General features: G+C 36.9%; 2 protein-coding genes and 1 long non-coding RNA gene across 16 annotated transcripts; all 3 read left to right on the top strand.

The window, feature by feature from the left end:
- The first annotated feature begins 380 nt into the window (after window positions 1-380).
- LOC110939899 lies at window positions 381-5,202 on the top strand. Of its 14 annotated transcripts, XR_004894104.1 has the most exons (11): window positions 381-486; window positions 578-624; window positions 813-911; window positions 1,051-1,152; window positions 1,255-1,406; window positions 1,513-2,222; window positions 2,344-2,452; window positions 2,562-2,682; window positions 2,834-4,051; window positions 4,138-4,464; window positions 4,556-5,202. It is a non-coding gene; the product is annotated as an uncharacterized LOC110939899 (long non-coding RNA). The 14 variants fall into 14 exon arrangements; XR_002592580.2 differs by having other exon boundaries at window positions 399-624; XR_002592585.2 differs by having other exon boundaries at window positions 407-911; window positions 2,834-3,188; window positions 3,947-4,051.
- A 7,835-nt stretch (window positions 5,203-13,037) lies between these two features.
- LOC110942615 lies at window positions 13,038-14,375 on the top strand. The gene is made up of 2 exons (XM_022184391.1): window positions 13,038-13,256; window positions 13,731-14,375. Exons 1-2 carry the CDS (start codon window positions 13,038-13,040, stop codon window positions 14,373-14,375), a joined length of 864 nt encoding a protein of 287 aa, XP_022040083.1.
- Window positions 14,376-15,458: 1,083 nt separating this feature from the next.
- Window positions 15,459-19,118, top strand: LOC110942614 (protein FAR1-RELATED SEQUENCE 5-like). The gene is made up of 6 exons (XM_022184390.2): window positions 15,459-15,492; window positions 16,404-17,214; window positions 17,321-17,584; window positions 17,688-18,285; window positions 18,362-18,538; window positions 18,687-19,118. The coding sequence occupies exons 1-6, from the start codon at window positions 15,459-15,461 to the stop codon at window positions 19,116-19,118; spliced, it is 2,316 nt and encodes a 771-aa protein (XP_022040082.2).
- The last annotated feature ends 1,844 nt before the right edge of the window (window positions 19,119-20,962 follow it).

Genomic DNA, 20,962 nt, shown 5'->3' with positions numbered 1-20,962 from the left:
ATACGGGATGTATCCCGAACTTATAATAAAATAATTGGGTGTTTTCAGTTTAAACGATCCTGTTAAAATTTCCGCTGCCAATTCAAACACCAATACCACGGGTTTCTGTCCCGCGACTTCTGAACCGGGTAAAACCGGGTCGGGGGCTGTGACAGGACCCATCGGGTATGCTTACCTATTTTTCTTTATTTTTTGGTTTATTTTCATTTGTATTCATATTGGTCAACTTGACTAGGTGAGAGAACGTTTGGGGTGTTGACCAAGCTTGATTTGATGGACAAAGGAACAAATACGTGAGATCAATAAAATCATATATTTCTTTCCTTTTAAACGTTATTACCTTAATGAATTAGAGCATTTTAGGACCCTTTTTTAAGATAAAAGTTTATGTGCTGATATGAAAAATCTACTTTGTAAAAGTCCTTGAAGGAACGGCTTATCAGCTTCAGTATCCTTCCGTGAATATCTATTCAAACTGCCAACCTGGTGTTTGATTAATTGCTTCCCATTTTATATGTGTTATTTCATATATTGTGTTTTGAAGTTGAAATTGATTTTGTGTTTATTTCAAATTCAGGGTCTCTTAAACGGGTCAAAATTGTCTAAGAAAGTGGCTACCTATAGGTGTTGTGTTTGATCAATTTCATTGTGTTTTTTTAATAGTATTTCATTGTGTTTTTTCAATAGCATTTCATTGTGTTTTCTAATACCATTTTGAGAATTGTTGGATCCTATATTATAACCATCAACTTCAATATCTTGGTACTACATGAACTAATATTGTGTTTTTATTATTCATCTCATGTGTGTAGCATGAAGCAACAAGGGTGGATACTGATCTTGCTGGCTAACGGTTCTGGGAGCGAAAAGGAGATCAAAAGGCCATCGTATGGCTTCATTATCGTACATGGGTAAGTTAAATCTCCTTCTGATTATGTTTGGAATTCATTAATCTTAATTCTGCATATAGGGTTCTTGGTAATTAGACTTGGCGATTCGTTTGTTTGAGTAATAAATGGTGATGTTTTCTGATTGCATCTTGATTATCAGGAAATTTGAGATGAATCTGATTGATGAACAAAATCTCAGCTTACAGCAATTTGTAGAATCCTTAACCCTCTTTTTTCTTGATGTGGACTGTCAAAAATCCGGGTTAGTTTTGTTGAGTATTCTTGATTTGTGTTGTCAAAACAGTCACAATTAATTTTGTTAATTTACTGTTTTAATAAATTTCTTGATGTGGGTTCGTTGCAGATTGAGAATAAAGTTCACGATTACATGAACTCACAAGCCAAATTCGAAGACAAGATGTGGGCGATTCTGAATGTCTGGTTGATTGAAGATCAACTATGGATAATCTTTCTAGAGTCACTCACAAGATGAAAGATATTGACATCGACATCCAGGTACTACTAATTAGAAAATAATTTTCTTATTAAACATGTCAGTTCATCTTATCTTTGTTTTGTTTATTGGTATGTCTCTATCTGAGCTACATATTAAACATGTCAGATGGATAGTCAATTCTAATGACACGTTGAATTATCGACCAGTAAGGTCAAAGAAAGAAGTGCATCGTCTGGTCAGTTGAGCAATGGGAAAAAGCCGAATCGTCAAGAGAATAAAAACCCAGATGTCAAAGTTCAAAAGCCGAAAGATGAAGCATCAGAAACACTTCAAAATGGTGATTACACGGCGGAGCCACCGGTTCAGAACATAGTGGCTAAGGATGTTCACGGGAAGTTGTGGAGTTCCAGCATATTTACCGGGGTACGCCTCGCCGGCATCTCTTGACAACTGGTTGGAGTAATTTTGTCAACCAGAAGAAGTTGGTGGCGGGTGATTCGATCGTGTTTTTGAGGGCGGATAACGGCGATTTTTGTGTGAGGGCGAAGAGGGGTTTGTCGAGTCGAATTGTTCCTGGTGGAATGCTGCGGTTAGCGGGTTTGGGAATTTCGGGAAGGTGAGTGATACGGGTAAATGATCAGTGGTTTAGATGGTAGTGGATGGAGATGTTGTTAGGAATCAGTGGATGAACAACAGAGGTTGTTAATAACATTGGATTAGCAGCAGAGGTGGTTAGCTGACAGTGGATCAGCAACAGAGGTTGTTAGTTAACAGGGGTTAGCAACAGATGTTGTTAGTTAGTTGGGCGGTTACAAGAGAATGGTCTTGCGGATGTTGACTTGCACGAGGGTGCAGCAGGTGGTTCAAGTAGCAAGGTTGAAGTTTAATACCATTTTAAGAATTTGTTGGATCCTATATTTTAACCATCAACTTCAATATCTTCGTATGACATGAACTAATATTGTGTTTTTATTATTCATCTCATGTGTCAAGCAGTCCAGCAGTTCCTTTATATTGGAATAAAATAAAATGGCAGGTGGCATCATGGAAGCCCTCAAATTGGAAGAAACAATAAAGAATTATGAACAATGCAATGAGAATGGTGGTACGTTTACAAACTTATATACGTATTTTAATACATGTTTTCCTTTTTAAGTTGTGCGTTTGGTTCATTGGTACATTATATAGGTGTATTTATTTATAAGCTTTTGTAGTCAGACCGTCGTCTTCTGATTGGATAATCGCTATGGTCGACTGAAAGAGATCTTGAGATGAAGCGATGATTGGCAACCATTCCATTCCACTCTCAATTTCAAAGGAACATCAAGATATGTGGTAATTCCTCTATTTTATTTAATTTCTATTTGTAAAATAAATCTGCATTATGACGTTTTTTAATAAGAATTGCATATTGTTGAGTTTTTTATCAAGAAATGCAATGGTTGAATTTGGTTAAGATTTTTGTAAATTGATGGTTGCATTGTAGGGCAGGATGGAAACAGCATAGTTGTTTATTGCGACCATAGCGGTCGCTATAGCGATTTTAGCGATTTTTTTTTTTTTAAGTTTCTCACCTCTCGTCTGGGCTGGGTTGGGGTAAAACTGAGGTTGAATGGGGGATCAATGTGTGTTGTTGGTTGATTGTTTGGACACTGAATCATCACATTGAGAGTATAAGTATATCGGGTTCTGCAGAAGAAATGGTTACTGGTGTTTGTGCTGATAGGATGGATGTTAGTTTCGAGTCGTTACCAAAGAAATTTGCAGAATGCAGGACCTGCCATGTGGAATATGAAGACTTGAACATGGAGACACCGTGTGCCTGTTGTGGCAGTTTGAAGGTTTTTGTTCTTGATCTTACTTCATTAAATTAGTTTCAGAATTGATATATCCCTTGAAATAGTAGAGGTTTCATCCTTTGGAACACAAGGCCACATGTTTGAATTTTTAATAGTTTTTCTTTAAATGACGAAAAGCAGAAGCTTGAGAATAGTAAAGGGGAAACTTTTTAAGGCAAATTTAAAAAAAAAAAAAAAAAAAAAGGGTAATTGCACGGTACCTCTGACCGCGGGAGGGATCCCCCTCCCCAAGCTAGCGACCCGGCAACGCTGCTTGGCGGTGACTACCCAGCCGTTTCGAGGGGAGCGAAGAGCCTGCAAGCAGGATTCGAACCCGAGCACTTTAGGCCTCGAACCGGTTTAACTTGGGTGCCGGTGGCCATTGGGCTGACACCCAATGAATAAAATCGCCCTTTATAAGAAAATTCCAATTTTCGAACCTGGCTTTAATTTGGCAAGGTCTTAGTTCCATGTATGTATGTCTCTGCTCAAGGATTTATCATCTGGCAATTAACCGAAGCTAGAGGTCTGAGTCAGCTATGAGATTCTACAAATTTTATTGCTCGGTTATTTCCTGTGATTTTGTGTTGAATTTACATTTTTGGAATGAGTTTAATTAGTTTGGTTGATTGTTTCCTTTTAATATATGTTGAGTTGACGTATATGCAGTCCATCCATCTGGTTGGTTTTGGTTCAAGTCGATGTGTTTTCTAATGTGTGAACAGGCAGCCAATTGAAACATCACTGATCCCTTTTTGAAGGTTAAACATCACAAAATGAAGGTAACTTTCACTTTCGACTGGGATCCTTAACAAAGCCATTGAGAACATTGCTGGTGTGAAGTTTGTCATCATGTTCGCCAACAAGTGAGAATGTTTACGATAAGACCTATTTTGATTTGAATTCTTTTGATTGATTGTAATTGTTTAAGTTTCGAGTTCATACATTGCAGAAAGATGCTTACGAAGAACTTAAAAAGCTAGCAGCCAAGTCAATGAGCGAGTCGGTCAAGGAAATGGTTAAAGCAGTTTAACAGGCCGAACCAGCCACCAGACCCATATCTCGCGTTGATGATGCAGTCACACCATGGCTTACGAGCATGAGGGCGTGGCGTACAGCCAGGGATCCGGCTGTTCTCATCCATGATTAAAATGAAGTTATACTAAAGGCTAAACCCAACCTGCTTTTGAAAACTCAATCCGCACTAAGCATGGATTGTGGTACACCCTTTTGTGACCAGTTATAAAAACGGTTTTACTTCAGGTGTTTGTATTACTGGGTATGGTTGTTGTTGTAAACTTCAGGTGTTTGTATTATGATCTTTATGCATATTTGTTGTTTTATTTACATTTTTGTTGTATTTATGCCAGAGAACTCCGGTTGTCCTCTTGGCAACAAAATTCCTGAATTCAACGAGTTGGTTAATCAAAACAGATGGCATGAGGCTTTAGATCGGCTTCTTGAGACAAACAACTTCCCAGAGTTTACAGCCTGGTCTGCCCTGCTCCATGTTATGTGCTTGGTATTATTGAAACTCCAGTCTCGATTAAGAACATAAAACAACGAGTGCTCGATTACGCAGCTGCAAGTTCTTCATAAACCTGGCGTCCATGCAACTTTAGCTCGTCCTATGATGTTGTTACAAAACAAGTGGAATTTGCTTTTCATTTTGTTAGAGAAAAGGTTGTTCTGACTTCAGTTTTCTAACAGGAAAACGATAGCTATAGTTGGAAGTGGGCCTGCTGGTTTGGCTATACTTGATCAACTCAACAGGGCGGGCCATGCAGTGACTTTGTTCGAGCGTGCTGACCGAATTGGTGGACTTAGGATGCATGAGGTTCCTAACATGAAAACAGACAAAATCGATATGATTTCTTGCATTGTAAAATTGTTTTGCAAAGATGTTGCGTTTGATGTACACACACACACACACACACACATATATATATATTTGGTGGTCATAATCATATGTTGTTGAATATGAATATGAAGGTGATTATATGTTCCTTATTGTCAACTTTCTGTGTTATGTGGTTTTTGGTGGCTCATAGGCGTTTTCTGAAACTTAATTATATTTAAGTCTATGGTGTTGGTGTGTTTGCTGGTGATGGAACACGTGAACCATCCAAACAGAATTAGCACTTGCTTGCTGAACATCAAGGCAAGTACATGGCTGGTGTGGTCAAGAAACTAGCTCAGCTTTGTCTTTGACCATTTGTTGTTTATGATCTCTATGGTTTTGAATTTTGAATGTGATTTTTGTTTTATGATTACTCATGTTTATTGTACTTTTGATTGCTTAAAATGTTGTACGTTTGGTGTATATTTGATTTGCTTTTACGAATTCATAAGAGATTTATTTAACTTTTATTCATGCTGGATGTGCTTCTGTGTATGCATTGCCTCACATTATTCTTTTAGTTAGTTCAATGCTTAGGCTACCTGGCAAACGGGTCGGGTCGGGTCATGTTTGTTAAAAAAATGTTTTTTTTTAAAAAAAAAAAAAGTGATTGTACGGGGCAATTTTGTATGGTCAACACTACAGAACTAACAAATGACTACACATCTCTTGTATATATGAGTGGCAAAAAAACTGTAACCCTCCAACTAACTATAGCAGATATAGAGACCTAAAAACTGCCACATGGAAAAACTCACAGATCACCATGATGGCAATGCAATAATAGTAAAATAGTTCTAACACAGTCGCAAGCAAAATGTTGGGATCGACTGAATCGCCAAAACATCAACAATCAAGACAAAGTCGAGATAATGAATCTGAGTCAGTGGAACTAACACCATATCTCGAATGAAGTGGTACGGGTCGAAACGGTTCGATTCGAAACGATACTGGTCGAAAAGGTACGGTCGAAACGGTTCGATTCGAAACGGTACTGGTCGAAACGGTACGGGTTGAAACGGTTCGCGTCGAAACGGTACGGGTTGAAACGGTTCGCGTCGAAACAGTACTGGTCAAAACGGTACGGGTCGAAACGGTGCGGTTCGAAACGGTTCGATTCAAAACGGTACTGGTCGAAACGGTACGGTCGAAACCGTACTGGTCGAAACGGTACGGGTCGAAATGGTGCTGGTCGAAACGGTACTGGTCGAAACGGTTCGCGTCGAAACAGTACGCGTCGAAACGGTACGCGTCGAAACGGTACGCGTCGAAACGGCCCAAAACTCGTCTCGTGCGGAAACTCGTGTCGGCCCCAAACCCGTTGCGATCCGAAACCCGACCCATGCAGAAACCCGTGTCGGCCTGAAACCCGACCCGAACCTACCTTGTTCCAATCCAAAACTTGCGTCGTGCCGAAACCGGTCTCGGCCCGAAACTCAATTTAAATTGAACCCATCCCGATCCGAAACCTGCCCCGTTTCTGTAAGACACTAACCCACATCGACCCATTTCTTTAATGTTGTCGACCCGCTTTGACCCGAAAATAACAAGATGGAATTTCAAGTGACCCATTGTGACCCATTTAGTTAAAATATCTTACCCAAACCAACCCATATAATTTTAAAAGCAACCCAAACTGACCCACTTGGAAGGCTTTGGGTCAAGATTGCCCCCTCTAGCTTGTATGCAATAAACATATAAACTAGACCTGGCAAACGGGTCGGATCGGGTTGAGTCATGGGTCAAAACGGGTTCGGGTCAAAAAGGTCAGTTAAAAAATGGGTTGTTTTGGTTCGGGTCGAAACGGGTTCGGGTCAGAACGGGTTCGGGTTGAAACGGGTTCGGGTCAGAACGGGTTCAGGTCAAAACGGGTTCGGGTCAGAACGGGTCGGTTAAAAAAATACTTTCTAAAAATAAAAATAGATTGTACATCAAGTGCAATTTTTTCGGGTTGAAACGGGGGCCGGGTCGAGTACGGGTGAATGCTTATTGTACAGCGGTCAAGGACGGCATGTGCATGGCTGCAAAATAGATGATATAATTATCACATGAGTTCTGAAATCAAATCAAGTTCGTTAGAGCAAGCCGTCCTAAGCATCATACTTGTAGTTTCTAAATTTCTTTGCTGAACAACCGTTGCAGATTGCCCAAGATTGATCACTCTGGCATAATACCCGAATGCTCATTTGAAATTTATGCAATTAATTGTGTAGACTACCCCCGTAAAACTGGCATTCAAGCATGGGGTGCTCGTCGGAACGCTAATCCCCACAACGTTATTAATTCCCTTAGCAAAATACATCGACTCAGTAATAGTGCGGTTTTCATTTTCACAACCCAAACACTCTTCAAAAGAATCAAACATTGCCCCGTACCTTCAATAAAACGGTGCACAAAGTTTGGTGAGTTAAGATTCGCCGCAGCTTAAGACACCACCATAACACATGGGTTAATACTTTTTATAACTTTCATTAAAGAGTCTAATTGGTCCTGTTGCCCGATCATGCCCCATAAACCATATGATGTGTAAGCACCATAAACCTCATCTGGATCCAATTCAAGATGATATTTATTGAAATCTAGCATATCTTCAACTATAACCGCGTTATAAGAGAGATAAGTTTATAGATTCAGCAAAACTCTTCAGCCAGTCACCCGTTTGCTCGATTTTCTGTTTGGAAGTAGTCCCGAAAGAGGTTATTTTAAGGTGCTCAATAGGACAATTTTGTTGAGATGCGAGAGCTTGTATAAGAATCGTACAATGGGTGCCTTGTTTTATCGAGAGATCGATTACATGAACATTTTTCAACCTGGATACACCGTCCACCAAAGCCTGCACCCAGAAAAACAACCCGCTTGGAAAAGCTGTCATAAAGCAAGGGAGCGGTCGCATTCGAGACCACTCTCCTTACATCTCTTTTCCCGACCCACACGACGAAGCTCTCCCAGTTTCTTTATCGACCTTCTCTCGTAAAGCTTTTGAAAAATAATGAACTAATCTTTGAACCGGGTTTCCTGAGCTAGAAGACATAACGTCACACCAATCAAGAAGCTTAATCGATCGTTCAAACTGTTGGTGAGTGACTTTCTCTGCAGAAAGTAGTAGATTTTCAATGAGTTGAACATCTTTTACTTCTTGATCAGAAAGGCCTGAGAAGGAACTACCGTATGGGTGGCTCACTATCGAAATATCATTCATCGAAGAAGTAGATGAACAAGATTGAATGAACTGTTCTCCACCTAACCAAATAACTGCCTCAGTTGATATCTTCAGGCCACTTACCTCATGTTGAACTGGTCCTTGGTGAGCTCGTGTGTGTTGTTTAATAAGCTCGGAATGTCTGCAAGCTCCTGCATCTTATGTTCATATGAACGCAAAGGTGGTGTGGTGTCGAGAAACAAGGCATCAAAAGTGTGGACCTGATGATTATCTGTTGCAAACGTAAACCCATCGCTTGCTTTAGATTTATTTCCTGAACCAGTATCTTCGTATAACAGAGGTAGCTTTCCACGACTATCGATGATGAAGAAGTAATCGAACTATGATTTGATTCAAATCTAATTGAAGACTATGAATTAATCTTCTAATTTAACCCGCTTCATAGAAGATGTTCAGAGAATCAGAGTTCAGATGTTCATGACTTCATCTTCTTCAACTCGGGAGCCCGTTTAGCTGAACGGGTCAGGTTCGGGTCAACCCAGTCGGGTTGGCGGGTTGACCCGTTTAATCCATTTACATTACATTATATTATATTATATTATATTATATTATATTATATTATATTATATTATATTATATTATATTATATTATATTATATTATATTATATTATATTATATTATATTACGATATGTTTTATGCCATAACTTAAATTAGGTAATTTTATGCCATAATCATAACTTATAAAGAAAAATTAGCATAAATTTTATAACTTAAATGTAATTGTAGTATATACATTTGTGTTTTTAGTCAATTTTAACTTTAATATATAAATTTACAGAATAAAATATAATAAAAAATTCGAGATGTACGGGTCGTGTTCAGGTTAACCCGTGAATATTCGTGTCGTGTTCGGGTTCACAATTATGACACGATTTTCAGGTTTCGGTCATGTTCGGGTTAGTCTAAAATTTTCCGGTTCGGGTCAAGTTGCACCCGCGAACACACCCCGTTTAGCACCCTTATGCAGATTGCTTATGAAGCTAAGAAACAATTCCCTAATGCGAAGATATAGATTACAAATGAAATCATTCACAATCCAACTGTCTGAATTGAAGTTCATGATTACCTGTAGTTTGAGATTTACAATCTAATTGTTTTTTATACTTGCTACACACATCCTTTAAAACTTGAGATATGCCCTTAGATTAGGGAAAATGACCAAACTAGATATATCTGACCAATAATTTACCAAAATAGACTATGCTTTGCAACATTATTCAACGTAGTCTTAGCGCCGACATCCAACTATCAGGGCTGAACCAGCACTTTCGCCAAAAAGCAGGGGGTGAGTCGGCGCTTTCGCCAAAAAGCAACGTCCGAGTACTAGCCGATTAAGTCGATGGAGCTTACACGATCCAATTAGTTTAAAATAGTTTTGAAAAGGCTACAAAATGGTGTCTATGTTGAAAAACAATTGGTCGACATGTCTATTTTGGTAATTTTTCCCATAGATTAAGCACCGCATTTGTATTCTCTTTTCTTTTTACATTTATGTATACTTTTATTTGTAGCATTTGCTACAATATGTATTTTATCTATTAGAGTAGAGATGGTAAACTTATTCTCTTTTCTTTTTACATTTCTTTATACATTGTTTTGTAGCATTTGCTATAATATGTATTTTATTTATTAGAGTAGAGATCATAAAAAATGAATTATGTATTTTTAGAGGCTGAAAGAGATGGAAGTTAAAGATACTCTCAGTGAGGATCAATAAAATTAGGGATGAGCTCGTACCAGTATCGGTACCGAAAATCGTCAAATATGGGTACCGTACTGAAAATGTTCGGTAAGGTACCGGTATTGAGATGGTACTGGTATTTGTACGTAAAATTCACTAAAATACCAGTACCGTACTGAACCGATGCCGAAAATGTCAAAAAGTGGGTACCGAATCAGCACCGAAAAAATTCGGTACGGGAAATTCAATACCATCCAGCACCAAATGGTCATCCCTGGAGACAACCTGTTTGATGTTGTAGAGATGGTTATGTAATTCTTCTTGCGTTTGGAGCTGTGGTAAACGAGATATTAGACTTCGAGTAGCAAACAGGTACAAATAGCTGAAAGGACATGCCCTTGGGTGTCGAAGGTATAAATTATGTAAAATAAAGATGTGGTTGACGTGCCTTTCATAAGTTAAATATGTTTTGTAATTAATTTATATGTTCTCAAAAACTTCATTCTTATCTTTGTTTTTGGCTATGTAAATATTCATTTCTTTACGTGTTATGTTATGTTTTTTAGGTTTCAGTTTATTACATTGAGATACTTGTGGTCTAATGGAACTTTCATTTTATAAATAAGTACAGGAATTAAATAACTTGTGCGCCTACTAATCCCATATGCATAAGACGTTTTCAGGATCTTCAATGTACACATATTTTGGATGTGGTAAATTTCAGGAACCCATCCCAGCGGGCGGCTACACTCCTACATTATTAATCAACATACAAAATGAAGCAAAGATTTTAAATGGCGCCAACTAAATATCAAAATTTAAGTTAACATGTACGACAATTAAACCACTTCTGCACCTACTAATCCAGTTGGATAAGAAGTCATCATGATCTTAGATATGTACATAGTTTAGCATAAGGTGCATTTGGAGGTCCCGAAATGATTTAGTTTTCAAGCAAAATCCCACGGTTGAGCTAGCTACATGGTATTGTGTTTTTTAAGGAATTTTGTTTTTTACAAAGGCATTTGTTTATTGTATAAAATTGTGTTATTGCCATTGTGTTTTTTAGTAACATTGTGTTTTTTGTGTAACATTGTCTTATTGCCATTGTGTTCTTATATGACACTCTTTTTCTATAGTTGTTTGTGTTTTATATATAACTAGAATTGCGTCCCGCCGCAATGCGGCGGGGATTCTTTAGTTATAGCTAAATCGATCTAGGATCCGCACGTTATGTTAAACCTATCAAACAGGAAATAATAGACGATGTAAAAACGTTCACCCACACATGCATGTTGCGTCGTGTTAATTCGCAAAATTTAGAACGAAACATAAAAACGTTAAATCAAAAACGCACGTTGCGATGTGTTAAGTCACAAAATTTAGAACCAAACATAAAGCGAAAAATTTGCGGAAAATGAAAACTATTAAGGGCCAAAGTTGAAAGTAAAAAAAGTTGTGAGAATAGTAAAAACAAATTGTTTTGGGTTAAAAGTAATTTATGAAATACTTTTGCTTGAAAAGTAAAAAAAAAAAAAAATCTATTTTTTTTTGGAAAACCCCTAAAGCCAAGGTTACAACAACCATATGCATAACCATTTTTTCTTTGAAAACCCCTTAAAGCACACCCCGCGGGGCGTAAAACGGTGTCAAATAATACTAATGCCACACAACCGTCATCGACCACTAACACTGACTCGACCTAGGATCTGAGTGTTGCGACGAACCTGTCAAACATGAAAAAATAGAGATAAAAACGTTGAACCATACATGCACGTTGCGCCGTGTTAACTTGCAAAATTTGAAACAAAACATAAAAAGGTTGAACCAGTCGTACGTTACGTCGTATTAACTCGAAAAATGTAGAACTATACGTAAAACGAAAATTTGCGAAAGATGAAAAATATAAGTGACAAAAGTTGTGAAGTTAAATTGCAAATAATGAAAAGTTTTGGGTTAAAGTTAAAAAACAAATTATGTAGGGTTAAAATTGTAAAAGGTAAAAACCTTTGGATTAAAAAACAAAAATCAAGTTTTTTTTTTTTTTTTGAAAAAATCCCAAAGCATAATGTACAACTTGAATTGCACATTTTTGTTGCTAATTTATAATTTATAATGTTGTGCTCTACTATTACATTGTTTTTTTATAAACATTGTGTTTTTGAAGAGACATTGTGTTTTTTATAGAACATTGGGTTATTATATCACATGATATATTTTTTACAACGTACAATGTATTAGTGATTTATTATTTAGGTTAAACTATTTTTGTAGTTGTCGACCATGTTCTCCTACAAAACTGAGGCCACTCGGGGCGGGAGCGTGATGAGAGCCGGTCACGCTTGATCATGGAACGGCACACCGCCGCCGGTAGATTGACCACGCGTCATATTTCTAACGCGTTAACCACACAACGCATTGAACTTTTGAAAATGGAACGTTTTTTTTTTACCGTTGTAAATTTTTTGACCGTTTAATTGATTAAATTTTTTATATAAATCCCACATATATCAATAAACAAACTCAAAAACCTCTCCACTATTCTCACACTCAATACAAAAAATTAAAACACTCTCAAACTCATTCTAAATAATTTTACAAGAAATATGGAAGGTTCAAGCAAGAGAGGTGGCGGATCGAAAAAAAAGGTTCGAGTACGAAGAAAAATCCCGTAAGGCCAAGGGTTCGAGCGAATCTTGGTGAGCCGGCGCGCTTTAGGTTGCAAGACGAACCCGACCAAGTCCCAACCTTTCCAAACCAACAATATCCACCCTTTCAAACCCAACAATATCCACCGTTTCAATCGCAAACGTACCATAACCAACCGTTCGTTCCACCGTTTCAACCTCACCAATTTCAATCGCAAACGTATCAAACCCAACCTCACACACTCGACCCACTACTAGAAGACAACACCCTCATTCATCATTTTGCAAAAGTGTGGCATGAACCACGTGAACCACAACAAAGTCTTGACGAGGAAGAGGAAGAGGAAGAAGAACAAAATGTTGAGGTTCAAGAAATCGCTCCAATCGGCCGACAACCTTGGATGAGCGAGGAGGAGGTGTCGTTGACGAAGGCGTATTTGCACATCTCGGAGAGTAAGAAACACGGGAACGAGCAACGAAAGGATGCGTTTTGGAGACGGGTAATTAATCATTTTAGGCAACTACCCGGTGCAAGGATACGAAACATGGACCAAATGACGACTAAGTGGACGGATTTGAACGGGAAAATTAGCAAGTTCAACGCTTGTTTCATTCAAAAGGTATGTTTTTTATTAAAAAAACAGTTTTATTTAAAAAAACTGTTTTATTTAAAAAAACAGTTTATATAAAAAACAGTTTATATAAAAAAACAGTTTTTATAAAAAAACAGTTTATAAAAAAAACATTTTTTTTATAAAAGAAACAGTTTATATAAAAAACAGTTTATATAAAAAACAGTTTATATAAAAAACAGTTTATATACAAAAAAAACAGTTTTTATAAAAAAACAGTTTATAAAAAAAAAACAGTTTATATAAAAAACAGCTTTATATAAAAAAACAGCTTTATATAAAAAAACAGTCTATAAAAAAACCATTTTTATATAATAAAACAGTTAATAAAAAAACAGTTTATAAAAAAACAGTTTTATATAAAAAACAGTTTATAAAAAAACAGTTTATAAAAAAAACAGTTTTATATAAAAAACAATTTATAAAAAAAACAGTTTTATAACATTTTATTTTTTTTTGTAGAGCCGAAACCCACAAAGTGGAGCGAGCGAGGCGACGATCATGCAACAAGCCACCGCCGAGTATTGCAAAACGTACAAAAAGAGAACTTTTCCACACGTGGCGTCATGGGAAGTTGCGAGACATCACCCGAAGTGGGTCCCCTTTGAGTTGGTTGACACGCATGGTCCTACGGCTCCAAAAAAACGAGGCGGTTCGAAAAGATCAAAGACATCCGATTCGGGGAACTACACGACTTCCGCGTCGGATAACTTGCCCCAAATGAACTTAAACGACGACCCTCTTAACGAACCCGATCAACCCCTTGACGAGCCCGTTGAGGAAGATACACCCACAAGGCCACGACGCAGACGAGGTGGTGAATCGTCAAGCAAAGGAAAGGAGGCGGTGGCGGAGTCGATCTTTAGAATCGAAGAGGAGAAAATGACCCAATTCAAGAAGGCCGAACAAAGAAAAGAAACAATGATGTCCCTAAAAGTTGAACGGGAGCAGGCGTACAAGGAACACTTGAAAACGATTGAAAGACAAAATGATTTAAAAATCTTGTGTGAAAACCACGCCCATCTCGACGAACCGTTCAAGTCAGTTGTCCTTGAACAAAAGCGCGCGATTTGCGCAAAGTGGGGTTGGGAGATGCCACCGGTTTAGTTGTTTTTTTTTATTTGGTTATGTAATTTATTTTTAAAGTTTAATGAAATTTATAATTTAGTGTTTTATTTTTAATTTCTAATTTTAAAATGAAAATTAAAAAAATTGGGAGTGATAGAATTCCATCACTAGTGATTCCACCCCTCCTACATTTCTATCACTAGTGATAGAAATTTGGTTGATGACATGTCATGATTTGATTGGAGAGTGGGAGTGATAGAATCCATCACTAGTGAACCACCCCTAGTCCCCTGATAACATCAACTCTTCTCTCATGATAAATAAATAACCTCCCCCGACTAACTCCAATTTTTTTTCTAGAAGGATAGTTAACTCGAGTGGTTATTATATACATCGGGTATTTAGGTAATATATACATTAACTACATGCTATTGTGTTTTTTACAAGGAATTGTGTTTTTTCAAAGGCAAGGAATTGTGTTTTTACAAAGGCATTTGTTTTTTGTGTAACATTATTTTGTTTTTCGAATAACATTGTGTATTTATGCGTAACATTATGTTATTGCCATTGTGTTTTTATATGACATTGTTTTTTGTAGTTGTTTGTGTTTTATATATAACATTGTGCTCTACTATAGCATTGTGTTTTTGTAGAACACTGTGTGTGCATTGAACGATTTTCTTTGCTATCAACGTGTAATTTTGCTATGATGCATTGTACCTTGCATTTGTTTAACACATTTTTATTGTCTTTATTGTATACATTTTTAATTGAAATATGACATTATATGTTTAAAGCTATGAGTAGGAGTTGTGTGGAAAGTCCAATTTTCCTAGAAAGTCTAGGAAGCAATAGCATAGTGACATGCGGCATGGATGTATTTTAACTAGAAGGGCAAACATGTAATTGCATATATTTTTTTTATTTTTTGTAATTATCTCAAATTTCTATATTTTTGCATGTTCGTATTTGTAACTGGTTTGTATGCATGATATTCGGGATTATAGTTTTTTTTTAATCCAAATTCCACGAACACGAAACACACATCTATATATTATAATTCGATCTTTCTATTATTCACCAGCATAGTTCTTATTCTATATTTTTTAAGTCTGAAAAATCATGGCTTCGAACACCCTTGCTGATGGTGGAGATGGTAATTACAGTTACTTTTTTAGCTTTTTGTCTTGTTTTATTATAACCTTTATTCAAAATAGTCAGATTGTTCTTGATGCTGTGTTTTAACAGCAGAGGTGTTGAGGTTTAGTGTTTAGTGATTATATAAGATTACCGATGTTTTTCTAATCTTGATGATGTGTTTTAACAGCAGAGGTCACATTGTTAAAATCCATACTTGTTTTTTACGAGCAAAACCATCATGTTTGTTATTGGTGCTGTGTTTTAACAGTCATACAGATTCAGGTTGTTTGTGTTTTAACCGTATTGTGTTTAACAAGTTACCTGTTTTAACAGATATTGAGGTTGTAGTCAACGTTTTATATAAATCATCTGAATGGTGTGTTTAAATAGTGTTGTGTTTTAACAGTTATTGAGGCTGAAGTCAATTTTTTTTATGTTCCATATTGGATGTTGTGTTTTAAAAGTAATGTGTTTTACTAGTTATGTGTTCTATTGTAGATTCTTATTGAATGATGTGTTTTAACTGTAATGTGTTTTACCAATTATGTGTTTCAACAGATGCTGAGGTTGTGCCAAACCATCATCTTGTTATTGGTGTTGTGTTTTAACAGTCATACATGTTCAGGTTGTTTTTGTTCATTGTTTCACATGAGTGGGCTGATGGTTTGTAGTCCGAAGGTCACCCCTTTATTACATATTTGAATGGTGTGTTTTAAATTCCATAGTTGCAGTTTTTTGTTCCGTTTATTTAAACTCTTTATGAGAAAACATCAGTTTGTTATATGTGATGTGTTTTCAACAGTTATTAAGTTTGAAGTAAATGTTTTTTTATAGGTTCACCTTGTATCATTGAATCGCTGTTTTTTAAATTGCATTATTTTTGGTTAGTAATATGTTTTATACCCATTTTTTTGTCATGTGTTGTAGATGCACCTAATTACCAATTACGTGGTGTTGAACAAGTTTCTCCAAACACTGGAACGAAGAGATATATTCCGGATTCACCCTCTTCGTTGACGCCAGCAGAGGGAATGTTATTCGACATAGTTGATGACGCGTATAACTTTTATAAAACTTACGCAGAAGCGGGAGGTTGGACTGTAAGGAAGGGCGCACAACACGAGAACCGTGGTATTGTTATAAACAAGTACTTTTTCTGTTCAAAGGAGGGTCAAAAAGACTTTCGACCGGTCGATACTTTAGTCGAACAGCCGTCTGATAGGTGGGTACGTAGGGTACCATCCAAAAGGACCAGATGCCAGGCTGCGATCAGAATAAAACTTACCGATGCTAAGAAGTATTTGCTGTATCATTTTATAGAGGCGCACAACCACGATTTTGTGCATGAAGAAGATTTACATCTTCTCAAGGAAAACAGGGGTATTAATCGTGCACACGAAGAGATGATAAACAAGATGTCACATCTCAACATTGGGCCTGTTCGTGCATTTAACATTATGAAGGAAGTGTATGGTGGGTTCGACAAAGTCGGTGCCACCAAAGTCGATTTTAAAAATTTCAAGAAAGAATTAAATCTTTTTATCGGAGAGTTTGATGCGGAAATGTTTGTCAAGCGACTGATGAGGAAAAAGGAGTTTTTACCGAAGTTCTCTTGTGAATATGAAACCACAGACGAAGGTGTGTTGAAGTGCATTTTTTGGGCCGACGAGGATATGAAGAGAAATTATTATATGTTTGGGGACGTTATATCATTTGATGCTACCTACAAGCGTAACAAGTAACGATGAGTTTAATTTTTTACATATTCAATGTGTTTTAAATCTTACTGTGTTATAAATACATCATGATTTTTTTGTCATCGCTGATTGTGTGTTTTTTTAAAGGTATAACATGATGTTTCTCCCTTTCACTGGGATTGATAATCATAATAGGAACGTGACACTTGGTGCTGCAATTCTCGGTTCTGAAACGGCAGAGACGTATAGCTGGTTACTTAGGGCGATCAAGAACGCATACGGGTACGCGCCTCTTGTAATCGTTACTGACCAAGACCCTGCGATGAAAAGGGCTATAGCTGATGTTTGGCCTGAGTCAAGGCATCGGTTATGTATGTGGCATATCATGGATAAACTCACTACAAAGGTCTGGTTTTTATATGGCAGGGTTTTATTTTTTTTATTTGTGTGATTTGTACTGTGTTTTAATTTTATTTTATTTTTTTTGTCATTCACGATACAATGTTCCCTTTAGGTCGGGGCTGCCCTATGTTCAAATACAGATTTTAGGAAAAGATTGTCTGCAGTTGTTTGGACTGATTCTCTATTGCCCGAAGCTTTTGAGGTCGGGGCTGCCCTATGTTCAAATACAGATTTTAGGAAAAGAAATCTCTATTATTCATGATTTCGGTTTAACCGACCATGAATGGCTGACGTATATATATGGGCTACGTGAATCATGGATTCTAGCTTACTATCGTGAAGAAGAAATGTCTGGTCTTATGCGGACATCATCTAGGTCCGAAAGCGAGAATCACTTTTTTGGCAAGATTAGCAATCCAAAGTGCATGTTGGTTGAATTTCTTAGCCACTTTGATACGGCTATTGAAGCGCAAAGGCACGAGCACCGAAAAAATGATCATGACACTCGATGCACCAACCCTGGAGAGTGGAGTGATTTTGTTCTCGAGAAGCAAGCAGCTCAGATATATACTAGAACTTTATTTTTGGATGTTCAACTCGAGATTCAACATGCTATTCATCGTTGTACGAGTGTCAGATTAGATCACGTCGGTGATTTCATTAAGTTTTTTATAAAGGATCTCGATCAGCCATGTTCTTCATTCTTCGAGGTTTTTGTTTGTTTTTCTTTATGTGTTCCTTATTTTTTTTATATGAACTGTGTTTTATGGATATTAAATGTTACAGGTTATGATACGCGAGGAGGATGTTACTGTTAAGTGTATCTGCAACAGGTTTGAGCAGTTTGGATTGTTGTGTAGTCACATTTTTTGCGTGTTACGGATTCTTGATATAAGGGAGTTTCCGAAACAATATATATTGAGGCGTTGGACGCGTGAAGCTGTTCCAAATAGTTCCCCCCTGGTCCATTCTTACGGATGGTGGAGATCCAGATCGTAGTGAGGAGGTTAATCGTTGTGTTCGGGAGTTTAGTCACGCAACTGAGTATGTCGTGAACAAATTGATTTCAAAATTTGATAAGTTGTCTGATTTTCGTGATCATATCAAGCAGTTTATGTCAGTCGCGGATGAAGCTCAAATAAATGCACCTCCCAAGACACGACGTAATCGATTTGCTGAACTGCTAGGAGTTGCTCCAGAGAGCACGGCCACTATCCGTGTTCCAGTTGGTACCAGGTTCAAGGGCTGTGATTCTCATAAACGCCTTAAATCTCAAAAGGAGCGAGCCATAAGTCAGTCTGGAAGTAAACGTCGTCAATGTTCATTATGTAAAAAATACGGTCATAACAGAGTAACGTGCTGGAAATACACCGTGGCTGGGGCTGAGGCAGGTGCTTCGTGGAATGCTGGAGGTAATGAAGATACAATTCATGAAAGAGATGCTGCTATGGTTGTTGAAGGTGATGGTCCTGGATCGAACGATGATGATGTGTTTTACACATCTGGAAACGATGCAGATATGGATGATGAGGACATGGCATAGTAGGATCTTTTTTATCAATATTCTAAGTCTGTTGCTGAACTATTCATTTTTCAGTTTTATTTTTTATCGTATGTTTATTTTTGTAACACCCCGAAAACGGGTTTGGTAATTAAATCCCGTTAATAATAAAGAGCGGGTAAAATACCGTTAGTGATAAAGATTAACCAGGTAAATTATTAGGATTTAAAACAAATAAGCCTAATAAATAAATAAAGAGAGAGCAACCGCTTTGAGAAGACAAAGTTGATAAGGAGCCCGAGTTAACGGGACTTAAAATAAAACAGGTTTTAAGTTCCCGAACCCATTAAGTTAACTAGGTAGAATTAACCTAGTTAGTAATGGGTAATTAAATGGAAAACTAAGAGTTATAGCCTCATTTATAAATCCTTAGAACTATAGGGACTAATATTGCCAAGAGAGAAACTAATTTTATTAAAACAAAAAAAAATAATAAAACCCAAACACACAAGAGTGTGTCTGGTTCGACTAAAACACAGGGGCGACCAAGAGCTCTCCTCAAACCCTAGTTCATGCTAAAATTGATCAATTGATGGCACAAATCTGACCCAAATCGAAACCCAAGCAAAGATTATTGGTCTCCTTCGTAAAGGGATCATAAGGTATGTGAAAATTCGTTATTTGATTCCATCCAAAATTCTGGATGAACAATTATAATTCGAAATTAGTGTTGCATGAATGTTGTTTGGATGAAATTAGAGTAAAATAGTGTCTAGGAACAAACCCTAGTCGCTAGATTGTTGAAATTATACTCAATGCTTGAGAATTCGATAACCACCATTGAAGGTGATTAGTGGGTTTTGTAAGAGCATGTTAAACGCTAGGGTTATAGTTAGTATTTTGGTGTATTTTGATCTATGTGAAGTAAATTCAGATTTGTTGATGTAAAATTTGATATGAACTTGCCTAATTGATGATAATCTTGGCTAAATGACAAGTTATGAACTTGATTGTAGATGTGTAAGAATCATGCCCACAAGGTGTTTGTTAAAATGCCTAAGTGAATGTTCATATGTTGAAATTATGAATCAAAACGCGTAAATTCCTAATTTGATTAATTAGGGGTGATATGTGATGATACGGACTCTAATCTTAATGTGGATTTTAATTAATTTCACACATCATATGATTAGAGGAAGTTAACTAGAAGAAAGTTAAATTAATCAATGGTGAAGTCGAATGATGATTTAGACATAGAAAATGAGTAAGGTGGAATAGTCGTATTGGTTAATGACTAATCTAACCACCTTTTGAATGATGATGTTAGTTTGACGCTAAACGAGCTAGGTGGAAGCTTGAGGACGAAACGGGTCAAACGAATCAATAAAGAGAAGTGAAGCATAAACCGGATGAGAGGTAAGTATAACTTACGCCCCTTTTACATTATTTGCGAAGTTACTAATTTCAGGTATTAATATGAATGCTACTAAATGGTTGGTACATGATATTTCGACTTGATTCAATGAGAGTCGGAATGATGGAAAATGGTATGAAATCATGACGATAGTAAAAGGAATAAAATGGTAAATTAGTCATGTAGTGACAAATAAACAAAAACGGCTTGAGTGAAACAACTTCAAAGGAAAACCTAAAAAGGGTAAAGGGGATGAAATGGTAATTAAATACCATCTCATACGGACAAATAGTCGGTTAGACTAAATGGGTCAAATGGTGTTGTTAACACCATTTGACAATAACATTTGATAATCACTTGTTGAGTTTTGTAATCACAGGAAATAACATAAGCTTGCATCGCTTTAACTAAAAGGATTTAAAGCAAAAGTTATGTAATGGGTCAATACTTTGACCCGAGCCAGGTATGTACA

The sequence above is a fragment of the Helianthus annuus genome, chromosome 5 (genome assembly GCF_002127325.2).
Source record: "Helianthus annuus cultivar XRQ/B chromosome 5, HanXRQr2.0-SUNRISE, whole genome shotgun sequence".
In the NCBI taxonomy this organism is placed as follows: domain Eukaryota; kingdom Viridiplantae; phylum Streptophyta; class Magnoliopsida; order Asterales; family Asteraceae; genus Helianthus; species Helianthus annuus.
Note: the sequence above shows the minus strand (reverse complement) of the source record. Positions and strands in the feature narration are given on the sequence as shown.